This window comes from Dermochelys coriacea, chromosome 2, assembly GCF_009764565.3.
Source record: "Dermochelys coriacea isolate rDerCor1 chromosome 2, rDerCor1.pri.v4, whole genome shotgun sequence".
Taxonomy (NCBI): domain Eukaryota; kingdom Metazoa; phylum Chordata; order Testudines; family Dermochelyidae; genus Dermochelys; species Dermochelys coriacea.
In genome coordinates, this window is record NC_050069.1 from 10,181,687 (window position 1) to 10,194,383 (window position 12,697).

The 12,697-nt window shown below is 41.0% G+C and overlaps 1 protein-coding gene across 12 annotated transcripts in view; it reads left to right on the forward strand.

The window, feature by feature from the left end:
• PTK2 (protein tyrosine kinase 2) overlaps nt 1–12,697 on the forward strand; it is a 391,237-nt gene that overhangs the window by 54,728 nt on the left and 323,812 nt on the right. For 6 of the 12 annotated variants that reach the window (XM_043507295.1, XM_043507291.1, XM_043507296.1 and 3 more), the window contains one exon: nt 10,416–10,442. The exons of 2 other annotated variants lie outside the window; for them this stretch is intronic. Coding sequence is in view for 4 of the 10 variants with exons in the window: in XM_043507298.1 (XP_043363233.1) it covers nt 9,968–9,971; nt 10,416–10,442 (31 nt within the window). In the remaining 6 variants the exon portion in view is untranslated. Of the gene's footprint in view, nt 1–9,920; nt 9,972–10,415; nt 10,443–12,697 lie in introns of those variants that run through there. 4 more of the 12 variants (XM_043507298.1, XM_043507289.1, XM_043507294.1 and 1 more) reach the window with 4 other exon arrangements.

A 12,697-nucleotide genomic window follows, 5' to 3' on the forward strand; every position in this document is an offset into this window, starting at 1 on the left:
TAATTTCCTCTCCTCTTACTTCCTTTATTTTAGGTTTTAAGTTTTTTTGTCACTGGCTTTACATTACCGGAGTTCCCATCTGCAGCCTCTTTGCCTGCTTTGCTGTCCTATCACAATTTTTCCCTTTCCCACTGTCTAGCATCCTCCTTGCCCTCACTTCAGTCTCTTTCCAATTTTGCTCCCCTATCACCACGTCTTGTGGAATCATTTCTTGTTCCCCCCTACAGCACCTGTGTCTTCATCAACTTTCCCTTAGGAAATGCTGCAACTTGAAATATAAATAATAAACACATTAAACCGCTTGGTTAAGATGCCTGTAACTAATCAAAGCAATCACATGATCTTTTCTTGTAGCCCTCTTACTGTCCACGAATTTCTGTTTTCTTCACTTTGTGACAGAATGGGGCTAGATGGCTACAGGAGAGTGTTAGAAGGCAGATATATTAGTCCCAGATTATGCAGGTCCATTTTCCCTGGATAAGGTAACAGAGGCAGTTCCAGAACAAGAAGGAACTTGCTGGAACAAATTCAGGCAGGCAGGCTAATTAGGACACCTGGAGCCAATTAAGAAGCTGCTGGAATCAATTAGGACAGGCTTGCTAATCAGGGCACCTGAGTTTAAAAAGGACTTCACTTCAGTTTGTGGCATGCGTGCGAGGAGCTGGGAGCAAGAGGCACTAGGAGCTGAGAGTGAGAAGGCGTACTGCTGGAGGATTGAGGAGTACAAGCATTATCAGACACCAGGAGGAAGATCCTGTGGTGAGGGTAAAGAAGGTGTAGGGAGGAGGCCATGGAGAAGTAGCCCACGGAGTTGTAACTGTTGCATAGCTGTTCCAGGAGGCACTCTAGATAGCTGCAGTCCACACGGCCCTGGGCTGGAACCCGGAGTAGACGGCAGGCCCGGGTTCTCCCAAAATCTCCTAACTCCTGATCAGACACAGGAGGAGTTGACCTGGACTGTGTGTTCCACCAGAGAGGAAGGTCTCTGGGCTGTTCCCCGACCCACATGGTGGATTAGCAGGGATTGTTCTCCTTCCTTTTTCCCATACTGGCCAGTGATGAGGCTAGCTGAGTGAACAGCAAGTTTGAGCCACTAGCAAAAGTGGCCAAACTGAGGGCTTCCATGAATCTCCGAGGCGAGCAAATCCGCCAATAAGCGCAGGACCCACCAAGGCAGAGGAGGAACTTTGTCACAACTTATATTACATCTAAATTATCATTAAAGTTCTGCAGGTAGGATCCATGTATTTTTGCTGTAAAATGCCATATACACCTGTGGTGCAATATAAATAACAATATTCTCCTTTTGTTACCTCCCTCATTTTCCTATTTTCTTCTTTTCTCTGTAATCACCTGTACTAATTAGAACATTCTTAAACAACTTTTTATTAAAAGGAGGTTTAGTGATGAGACTACCTGTGCTATTTAATCGTTCCTTCCTCCAACCTTTCCTTTGGGAATGCTGCAGGAGGTGCCTTTTACCAAGGGCTTAGGTACTTAAAACGCTAGATTGTGTTAGAGTCTGACTTACGTTTATAAAAGCAAAGACATTGAAAGTTATGGCTACTGGACTGTCCTTCAGTCATTGTTGTGTCTCTTATAGCTCTTATCATGAGGATCCAGAACTGTAATCCGTTTGCAGTGGGGCGATCTAAGGACTTTGTCAGCTTCCACTGTGTTTTGTGTCCTCGTTTTATCCTTGTTTTGGTTTTGCGGGTTTAAGTTAGATGCCCATAACACTGCAGACTCCCTGTTGACTATACTGGGATTTCATGTTCTGAAAATAAATTATAACAGCAGCCATATCTTTCTGTGTCCATCCAATATTTACCTGCATGTATTCATACTCAGTAAAATCTAATAGAAATCTCTAGTGCATGAGTGTTTACTGCCTACTGACTTCTGTGTAGTGAAGGCTCAAAAAATGCTAACTACGTGTAGCACAGGGGTCAGCAACCTTTCAGAAGTGGTGTGCAGTGTCTTCATTTATTCACTTTTTAAATTAAAGATTTTGCATGCCAGTAATACATTTTAACTTTTTTTAGAAGGTCTCTCTCTATAAGTCTATATATTATATAACTAAACTATTGTCATATGTAAACTAAACAAGGTTTTCAAAATATTTAAGAAGCTTCATTTAAAATTAAATTAAAATGCTAATCTTACGCTGCTGGCCCACTCAGCCCTCTGGCAGCCTGGAGTTCCGTTCACCTAGGCCAGCAGCAGGCTAAGCGGGGCCTGTGGCCGGGACCCCTCCTGGCAAGGGGCTGGCAACCAGAACCCCAGACCAGCAGCGGGCTGAGCGGGGCCGGCGGCTGGGACCCCAGACTGGCAGTGGGCTGAGCGGCTCAGCCTGCTGTCACTCAGCCCGCTGCCGGTCTGTGGTTCCATCTACCGGCTCCTTCCAGCCAGGGTCTTGGCTGCGGGCCACGCTCAGCCCGCTGCCAGTCTGGGATCCCGGCCCTGCCCACATAGAGTGGGTACCTACCTTCTCCCTGTTTCTAGCCCATTCTCTTTCTCTCTCTTTGCACTGAGCTGCTCACGGCAGAGGGCTGGAGGGGATATTCCCCGTCCCCACCTCTTCTCTGCCTCCTCCCTGGAGCAGCGAGTGCGCTGTGGCTCTGTTTCTTCCCCTCCCTCGCGAGGGCTATCAGCTGATAAGGCGGTGGGGAGGGGGAGGGGCAGGACCCCAGTATGCTGGGGGAAGAGGCGGGGGAGGCAGGAGCATGCCTACCCTGCAGCAGCAGCAGCCGGCAGGACTAAACTTCTTCACCCTGCGGGGGGCGGAGAAGAGCGGGCAGGAATTTTAATGGCACACTACTGCCTGCTGGGGTCCTGGTCGCCAGCCCCACTCAGCCCGCTGCCGGCCTGGGTTCAGCTGCAGGCTGAGCAGGGCTGGCGGGCAGCAGCGTGCCACTAAAAATCGGCTCACGTGCCATCTTTGGCACACGTGCCATAGGTTGCCGACCCCTGGTGTAGTAAATTACATTTTGCCCACACCAATTCCCACTGAAGTCAAGAGGAATCTTTCTATTCACTTCTGTGAGAGCTGGATCAGGCCCATAGTATCTTTCATCAAAGGAACTCCAAGTGCTTTACTAACTACGCCTCTCAAGCCCCTTGTGAGATAGGTAAGTATATGAGCAGAGATGGTAGGAATTATGTAGTTGAAACTTTTTTTCCCCCCAAAGATTTTTTTTTTTTGAACCAAAAAATTAATGGAAAGCTTTTAGGGTGTTTGGTTGGTTGTGTGATTTTTTTTTTTTTTTTTTAATTTTTCTGGTTTTTCATCAAAACCAAAATTTTGATTTTTTTAAAAAATTTGTTCTTAATTTTGAATTCCCATTATATCTCACCTCTGTTGCCTTTATTCCTTTTTTGTCACTGAATGCAATAGTATGAATGATGTATGACTTCAGTTTAAAAAAAGAAATGGGCAAGCTACACTTTTTTCCCCTGTCTCTGAGGTTGACTGGTATGTTACTCAAGTCATTGTAAATTAAGATCATTCCTGTTAATCCTAACTAAAAAACTCCAGATTGTCTCATTGATCAGTTTAACAGCTCTTTTATGGATTGTCTCAAAAAATCGTACATCTGTGCAGAGGTAGGATACCCAATACATAGCAGTCATGGGAGGTTTCATGTAAGAAACAAAGGCTACATGGCTATCCATTCATGCATCTTCAAGACCCATAAGGCAGAAAGAGTGGTGTGCTACATATCGGAATACATTTGGACAGGAAAATGGTTTCTTGAGCAGAATTGGGGCTTGTTGACACAGGGACGCTCAGGAAAGTTGATCCAAATTAACTAACGGTATGAATTAAAAAATGGATCAGTTAAACTTCATTAAATCTCTACGTGAACATTCTAATTGAGAATTCAAGTGGCCTTAACTCAGCATAGCTTAATTCACTGGACTGGGACCAAGGAGATCTTGGTTTGGTTCCACACTTTGCCATGTGCTTCATATGTGACTCTGAGCAAATCACTTAATCTCTCAGTGCTTCAGTTTCCTATTTGTTAAATAGAAGTAATACATTCCTACCTTTTGGGATTTGTTGAGGATGCATCCATTAATGCTTGTGGGGTGCTCAGATACTATGATATTGGGGACCATATACATACCTCAATTAGTATCCTCTAAATACATTTCCTATACGCATTCTCACCTCCATGAATTACATGGTAGCTTCCTATCAGTTGTCTTTTTCATCTTTCATTGGTGATGAATTACAGTAGATGTGTGCAGGAAGGTTAGAGTGTGAAGAGGTCTATGATTGCTTCTCTCTTATTTTGGGTGGACTTGCCTTTGGGATGAGTCCAGGTGAGATCAAGACCAGGAACTGAACCTAGGTTTCACCTAAATACAGTTCAAGAGAATATCATTAGGCTAGAGGCATTCAGTTGCTACCACAAGAGAAGTGAGCTAAATTTCTTGCAGTCTGAGACTTACCCCCTATTCTAGAAGGGAGTCATTCTTGCCAACAGTCTAAAGATCCAGGTGCCTGTGTGCTGATTGCATGGGTAGATTTGTTCTCTGCTTACCTCCAGTTATGAATATCAGACTCAGATAATGTTCCTATTTTGGTGTTATAAATATTACCCTTGTAAAGAAATGTGTCTGAAATCACTGATCCATTTCCAAGATACCATTTGAGAAAGAGGTACAATGAAAAAATTATAGTTTTATAAAAATATCAAGGGTTATGGATTTAGTCTTCAAGTATTGCATATCATAGAAACAGATATCGTGGATGGAAAGAACTGTAGGTCTACTAAGTCCATTGCTTACTTTTTTGGCAGTACATTCTGTATCTCGGCAGGTATAGAAGAGGAAGTATTCTTTCCCCAGAAGATGTCCATTCTGTTCTTAAATTAATTTATACTGGTCATTTCCAGTGTTTCAGTTAGCAGTTGTCTTTTTGGCTCTGTTTTGTTTTGTATCTCTTTCTTACTCACAACTTGTCTGTCCTTTATATGTCCGATCAAAACAATGATGTCTGAAAAGTAGGAGAACGTGTCCACTAGAAAGATTGAAGGTACTGTAAGGAATGTGGCCGAAGAACCTTATTCCTTCTTGTCCTGTTTAGAAATTGACAGTCTCTCTCATCCTTAACAGTTATTGCTTGGAGCTGATAGTAAAATGTGTTGGAATCTGTATGATTCCTTCAAGGTTACATCAGTTAGAACAAGAAGTGCCTGAAATGGAAAAACAAGACTGGCAATTTTTGATATTTTTCTGAGGAGTTGTTCAGAAGCTTTGGATCAGGTTGTCAGAATATTTAAAAGATGGGTTAAACAGCTATAAAGTTGTTTGGCTGCAGATAATTCCATTATATGACAAAGGAATTATGAGGGAATGTTTTGTAGGGGAGTAGCTAGTTCCTGACCTCCAATGGGTTAGAGAACCACTACCTGAGCAGGAGAGCAGATATGGCACTTTTTCCCCTCTATCTTCATCCACTCTTCCAGATGGCCAACAGACCGGGGAGGTAAACTGTTACCTCATTGCTAAGGATTGGATTGGGAACATACTCCCCAGTGCCACACTACCATGGACTGAACTAGTCACTGGCTCTACAGCAAGCAGAGGTGGGCTGAAAAAAAGCAAGTCTCTCCAGCCTCTTCATGTTGCCAGGGAGTGACTCAACTTTGCTGGCAGGTTCTTTCCCAAGCCATTGTTGCATGTGTGTGAAACTATGCATTAAAAAAAGTCTGTTGCAGAGAAGCTAAATGAATTCTTTGCATCGGTCTTCACATTCCCACACCTGAGTCATTCTTTTTAGGTGGCAAATCTGAGGAACTGTCCCAGATTGAGGGATCAGAAGAAGAGGTTTTGGAACAAATTGATAAATTAAACAGTAATAAGCCATCAGGACCAGATGGTATTCACCCAAGAGTTTGAGCTCCTTCAGAATATGAAATTGCAGAACGACTAAGTGTGGTATGTAACCAATCACTTAAATCAGCTTCTCTACTAGATGACTGCAGGATAGCTAATGTGACACCAATTTTTAAAAAAGGCGATCCTGGCAATTAGAGGCCAGTAAGCCTAACTTCAGTACCAGGCAAATTGGTTGAAACTATAATAAAGAACAGAATTATTAGACACATAGATGAACACGATTTGTTGGGGAAGAGTCAACATGGCTTTTATAAAAGGAAATCATGTGTCACAAATCTATTAGAATTCTTTGAGGCATCAACAAATATGTGGACAAGGGTGATCCAGTGGCTATAGCGTACTTGGATTTTCAGAAAGCCCTTGACAAGGTCCCTCACCAAAGGCTCTTACGCAAAATAAGCAGTCAAGGCATAAGAGAGAAGGTCCTCTCATGGATCAGTAATTGGTTAAAAGGAAACAAAGAGTAGGAATGAAATGGTCATTTTTCAGAATGGAGAGAGGTAAATGGGGGTTGTGGGGGAACCCAAGCAACTTCACTTACTGGGATTTTGAAGCTTGGCTAGTTTGCAAAATATTGGCAAGTGTGTGTATAATGAACTTGTTGAAGTGGAATTACTTGACTAACCACACATCTGCCTTGAGAGGTTTACTCTTCTGTGCACCTTAAAACACCTGTTAGATTAGATTAGATTTGTTAGATTTCTTTCAGATGATCTTTTAAAAAAAATACACATCATTTGATTTAAGAATAAGAATACAATTTTTTTAAGCCAAAATAAGGCTTTGGGGGTGAGGTGGGGGGACGCTAACAAGGGATCAAAAATAAGATAGAGAGCAGAAAAATTATTTCACTTTTAAGCTTTGGAGTGGAGTCCCTGCTGTGATGCCATAATTAATAAATTGCATGAAACAAATGAACATTGATCCTATGTGGTACTGATATAGCAGTGGTGAGCGGATTGTAAATGCATAACAGATTGTGCTTTTTCTTTTTGACATCATAGTGCAACATTTTCACGTTTCATTGATTCTGTCATGAACCCATATTCCCACAATGGTTTATATTTTCTGGAGCTAGACGCATTAGCCTTTAAAAGACCTGCTTGTGTTTACTGAAAACCTTTGAAAAATGTTGCACGAGCAACTTTGAGTGCTTTTGGTACCATTTTGAATAGCCAGATCTGAACCTCATACTGTATGCTTTAATTTCCCTGTACTGTTAGTTTTAAATCTTAGAAATACATTACATGTAAATATTTAATTGTTTTGGAAAAATGTGTTCTCACAGGGGACTGCAGCCTTAAGTGGAATTGTCGCCCATGTGTTGTGCCTTTTCAATTTATCCATTTGTGAAATTAGTTGAGAGTAGACATGGATCTAACTGCTTGCTATTATTGTTTCAGTAAGTATACATTCAAAGGCCCTGATCCTGCAATGGGCTCCACATGGGCAAATCCAAGTTACGTCATTGAGGCCTGTGTGAATGCAAGGATCTGCCTGTGTGGAGCCCAGGCAGGATTAGGGCCCAAAGTGCTTTTAAAAAAAAAAAACTCTATTATTTCAACGGTTGTGCTGTCCTTAAGTAAATATCACTCTGTGTTTTCAAAGTTGCATGTATTTTAGCCATGCAATGTATGTTAAAATGTTAATAGGTATTATATGGCTGAATCCCAAATTCAGGATTGGGAAATTTAGGATTTAATTTTATCATAGCATCTGTGTACTTATTATAATGATTGCCAGATATAGACTTAGGGTTTGTCTACATTTTTTTCTTAAAATGTATCTCCTGGACATGACGGGTGAAACTTAATCTCCTTTAAGAGAAAAACATTGAGCTGTAAACATTTATTCCGTTGTATCAAGAATAGTTTACTGAATTTCAAGAATAATATACTGTTGCTTGTTTCTATACTGTAATTATAGGTTATTCCAAGTTAAGTACTTTTTTTTTTGTTGAAGTAGAAATTCAATTTAGAGGTTAATTTGCATCGTGGCATGTGAAATATAATAATACAATTATTTTCTCTTAGCTAAATTTTGAAATAAAATTTCAATCTTGAAACTTAATTGGTAATTTTAGCCAGGTGGATTGAGCCATTATGGAGGATACACTTATTTCTAGGAGAACTTTCTGATAATGACCTTGCAAAAACAATTTGGGTAAATGGTACAATATAGTATTCTGAATAAACAGACAAACAGTGCGACAGTTTTCCTAAACTTAAATGACTCAACAGGAATCTGAAGCTTCACTAAAACTTGAATTTTTTTTTAACCAGTATAAAGATTCATTCCATATACACTGATCTATATTCCATGCAGAAACTATTGCCGGAGGGAACTTGAGGGTTTTCCTTCCTGAAGTTTATGTAGCTCCTTCCTGCTTGTTTTTTGTTTTCTCCTGTTTGAGGGGATATTTTATTACCTCAGCCCAGTGTTGCTTGTAAGCAAATGACTTGGTGAGCATATCTTTATAAATGTACTTTGTTACCTCTCAAAATTTGCTGTTCTTTTTCCAGAATAAAATGTGCAGGGTTTTCCCTAATAGCATTAATGTCCTGTAACTGTTCTCATTTTGCCTTTTAAGAGTGTTTTAGTTTTGGCATGTTTTGCCACTAAAGCAATAAACATGTCTTCAGAGACAGCTCTGAAGTTCAGTTTTGAAATATGCAGTTAGTTGGCTTTAGAGATCTGTATTTGTTTTAGCTGTTTTTCACCAGTATTAAACTTTTGTCAGTTTTTACCACAGCAGCAGCATTGATTATAATTAGCCTAACTAAACACAATATTAGGATTACTCACTGATATCACTATATTTACTAGTGCTATGTTGATTAACCTAAGAGATTTTTCTAATATGCAGCAAACCGATGAGACTATCTGCTCCGGCGCTCTGTCAGTCTGTTCCTGTTCTTGCTACTCTGGAGGAAGTCCAAAGTTCACATGGACTTCATCCATGATAAATTTGCTCACACTTCATTCATCTTTGTCATCTTCCTTGCTAACTAACTCTGCTTCTCCTCTTTGGTTGAGGTCTGTTCAGTCCCCACCACCAGAGACAGATTAAGCTTTTGTGGGGCCCTGGGCCAGAGCAAATGGGGGCCCCTTCCCTCCCCACCACTTCTGCTTGCAGTCTGCCCCTCGCCCTCTTGCCGGGGAAATGGGGTTGGGGGACTGGGGCTTGTTCTGTCCCGCCCCTTCCCACTCAGCACTCCTTCCAGGGCATGGGGGCTTCCCCCGCCTGCCTGGTGCCCCTGCCGCAAAGCGGGGGAAGCCCCCACGCCCCAACCCTGCTCCCTGGCAGGAGCGTCGGGCGGAGTGGATCGGGTCGGGGAGCAGGGGTGCCCAATTGGCTGGGGCCCCCGGGCACAGGACCTGTTGGCCCAGTGGCTAATCCACCACTGCCCACCCACCACCTCTTTCTTTCTTTTTGCTCTTTCTCCATAACTGCCCCACAGTGCACTTTCCTCCTCCTACCTACTTCCCAACTAGCAGTGTCTCCTGTTCTCTTCAGATCACCCATTCCCTTGTGCCATCAGTCCCATCTCCTCTCACTCCTGATATCTCTTGCTTCTCCCATCCTTACTCTTCCTGTCCAATTCCCTTCTCTCTGCTTACCTTACCTCTCCTCTCCACAAAACCCTCTTGATCCTTGAGGCCCCAGGCAGGATCAGGGTTCTGATGAGTTTACAAATTAAGATTACATGTGATGTATGAAAGGCTGGGGACAGAAATACAGCAAGATACAGTTTTGCATGCTATAACGGCTTTATGATTTTAGTTGTCTGTAAAGCAACCAGCATACCATTGTTAGTAATAGTAACAGTAATAGATATACCTTCTTTCTAAATTTGACTGAGGTTCAAGACTCTTCACTGTCTTTGAATATAATTTTATTTCTACTCCCATTTGATCTTTTTTTAGTTCATTATATTTAAACAAAATTTTGAATAGTTTGTGTCTAAGCTTTGAAAACAAACCATCAAACAAAACACTTTTCTTTAAAGATCTAACCTGAAAATTTCATCCCAGATAAGGTGAATAGTTGAGAAAAATGAGTGAGTAAAAACAGTGGTTCTATTGGCATCAGTAGAGTGCTTTGTGACTAGCACCCTGGTGGAATAATTATGCTATTGACCTAATAGTGTAACATCTTCACTGTAAACTAGTTGGTATAATCTTTGTTCTTCACTCACCTATTTGAAGGATAATCTTGTGAATGAACTGTGGGGAATAAATGATGGTGATTTTGCTTTGCATGCAGCATTCAATAGCTCAGACATAGGTGAGGTTTTTTGTAGGAGTGGGTGGGTGAGATTCTGTGGCCTGCGCTGTGCAGGAGGTCGGACTAGATGATCAGAATGGTCCCTTCTGACCTTAGTATCTATGAATCTATGTCTGGCAGCTGGAGGGCTGTTTTAGATAACGTGTGGTTAAGCTAATTTGACTGTTGAGGTAATACTGAAGTATTTTATTTATGCTAATAAATCTTTTTCTTACAGATATTTCAAGACTTTCCTTTCCAACTGGTAAGCGCTATTCTCTCATTTATTTTTTTAATGTGACATAGAGTAGCTTTTAATAGTTTGCTTTCAATACCATAGTATTCTGATATATAATCAGAGTTTATTTGTATTGTGTTAGAGTCCAGAAGTTTCAGTTGGGATTGGAGCCCAAAGCAGTGCTAGGGACTGAACAAACACAAGGAAGACTTAGGGAGTTCACAGCCTCATAAATAATATTTTGACAAATGAGTAGGGGAATTCAGATGAGTTGTTTATAATTTTTTTTATATAGCCCTATATTTTATTTACTCTTTTAAAATGATGAGTTAGAACAACATAGAAAAAGACGCAGAGAGAGCCGTGGAGAAGTGGACTAATGGGAAGTCAGGGCTAGCATCACTGGCAAGGTTGAGGGGCAGTGTGAAACAAAACAAGTGGTTAAATAATGGAAGGTTAGACCCGTGAAGAGACTGCACAGATGGGAATGCCGGAAGTGAGGGGCAGACAAGTTAATTTGTCCTAAATTACAAGGTGAATCAGTGGGGCAGCTGAGAATAAAACCCTCGTCTCCTTACTCTTGATCCAGCACCCCCTGTCATCCAGGGGCCTTATAAATTATTCCTGTTTTTAAAAACAGTAGTGTGTTCTGTTATGTTCCTAGATTATGGTTGTAACCTGTTTGAAACCTTTACGTCTAAACTTTGGTGTTAATCTTATTAACAATTGTCAGTAAACTTTACAATAAAAATTCATGAATGTGCCTACGGTGTAATGGCTACGTTATGTGTACAAAATGATGCTATACTCGTTTTGCTCTTGCAGCATTTTAAAAGTTCATACGCTGAGCATAATGTGCAACTCTGTATAAGCTGTGACTTTCTTTTTGTCAATTAACAACACTGGCATTTCTGATACTAAGGAGGGACTCAAGTCATGAGCTCACACTGAATTTACTGTAAGTTCAGTGGGGTTTCAGATTGGATGTTTCATGTCAGGACCATTGGCATGGATAGGGGACCCACTTTGACTCTTCTGCTGTTTTCTGATATAACGTTAGAAGATGGCTGCCATTCCCTCTAGAATCAAATGCCAATTTCAATTTAAAAAGTGTGTACTGCAAACTGCTCATTTGTACATGATGTTTTAAAATAGCTGTCCTGAGAAAGTGCATGTTCTCTTCAAACACAGTGCAAGGAACATATGGCATCTTTAATTTAAAAGTAAAGGTTTTTTTAAGGAAGAAGTTCACATATTGGATTTTTAGGATGTTTAAAAACATGCTGACAAGAAGGCAGGTACACATGGAGATTTTGTTGTCTATTTATACTTTTTCCTCTATCTCCCCCGCACCCATTCCCCTGGTTTGCAGAGCTGTGTGAATTTTATGTTCAGGTCTCTTTGGGGACCGGTGATCAAACCCAATGCATAGTGACAAGATGGACTTGATATTGTGGATGTTAGGGGTAAATTATGCTGTTTTAGAGGCATTGGTAAGGGGTGGTGGGTGGGGGTAAAACAAGGCCCGAAGTTACTAGCTGGGGTTATGGTAAAAGGAACATTGAAAATTGCAGGGAGTGGGGGATTCAAACCACACCAAACAAATGTCTGTGGTTGGTGGAAAAAGTCAGAAAAGCACTTTATCCTTTTTATAACAAGCAAGATGTATGAAATTATATTTCTGATGACATAACAGTAGTTCTGCTGTATTGCACTGACTGGATGGAAGAGATTTCCGATGGGCTTCCTGAGCAGGGTGATGCCCTCATGCTAGTGCAGGTGAAAACCAAGAAACAAAAAATTCAGTTAAAATTCTCTATTTCCATAAAATTCAGTGAGCTCACGAAAGCTTATGCTCTAATAAATTTGTTAGTTTCTAAGGTGCCACAAGTACTCGTTTTCTTTTTGCGAATACAGACAAACACGGCTGCTACTCGGAAACCTATCTTCCTGGAGTATCTGAAGACTTCACAGTAGCAACAGGGATATTTCCAATGGACTTCCTTGTAATGTGTAGTTTAAGATTGGATTAAATATAGATTCTGTGGTTCCTCTTGTAGTCAGTGGCATATAAAGGTCATCCAGAACATTTCCTTTTCACTTTGATTTCACAGTAAAACCTTTTTATAAGAATGAATATGCGATGTTGAATGCGTTATTTGATTAGGTATTTTGTTACATCATCACACGAGGGAGTTATCCTACATTTCTCTAATCTGTATCACTGCTTTGAAGTCTCTGTGCAGCTTACTTTTCTCTTGCTTTTAATTGAGGCCAAGACT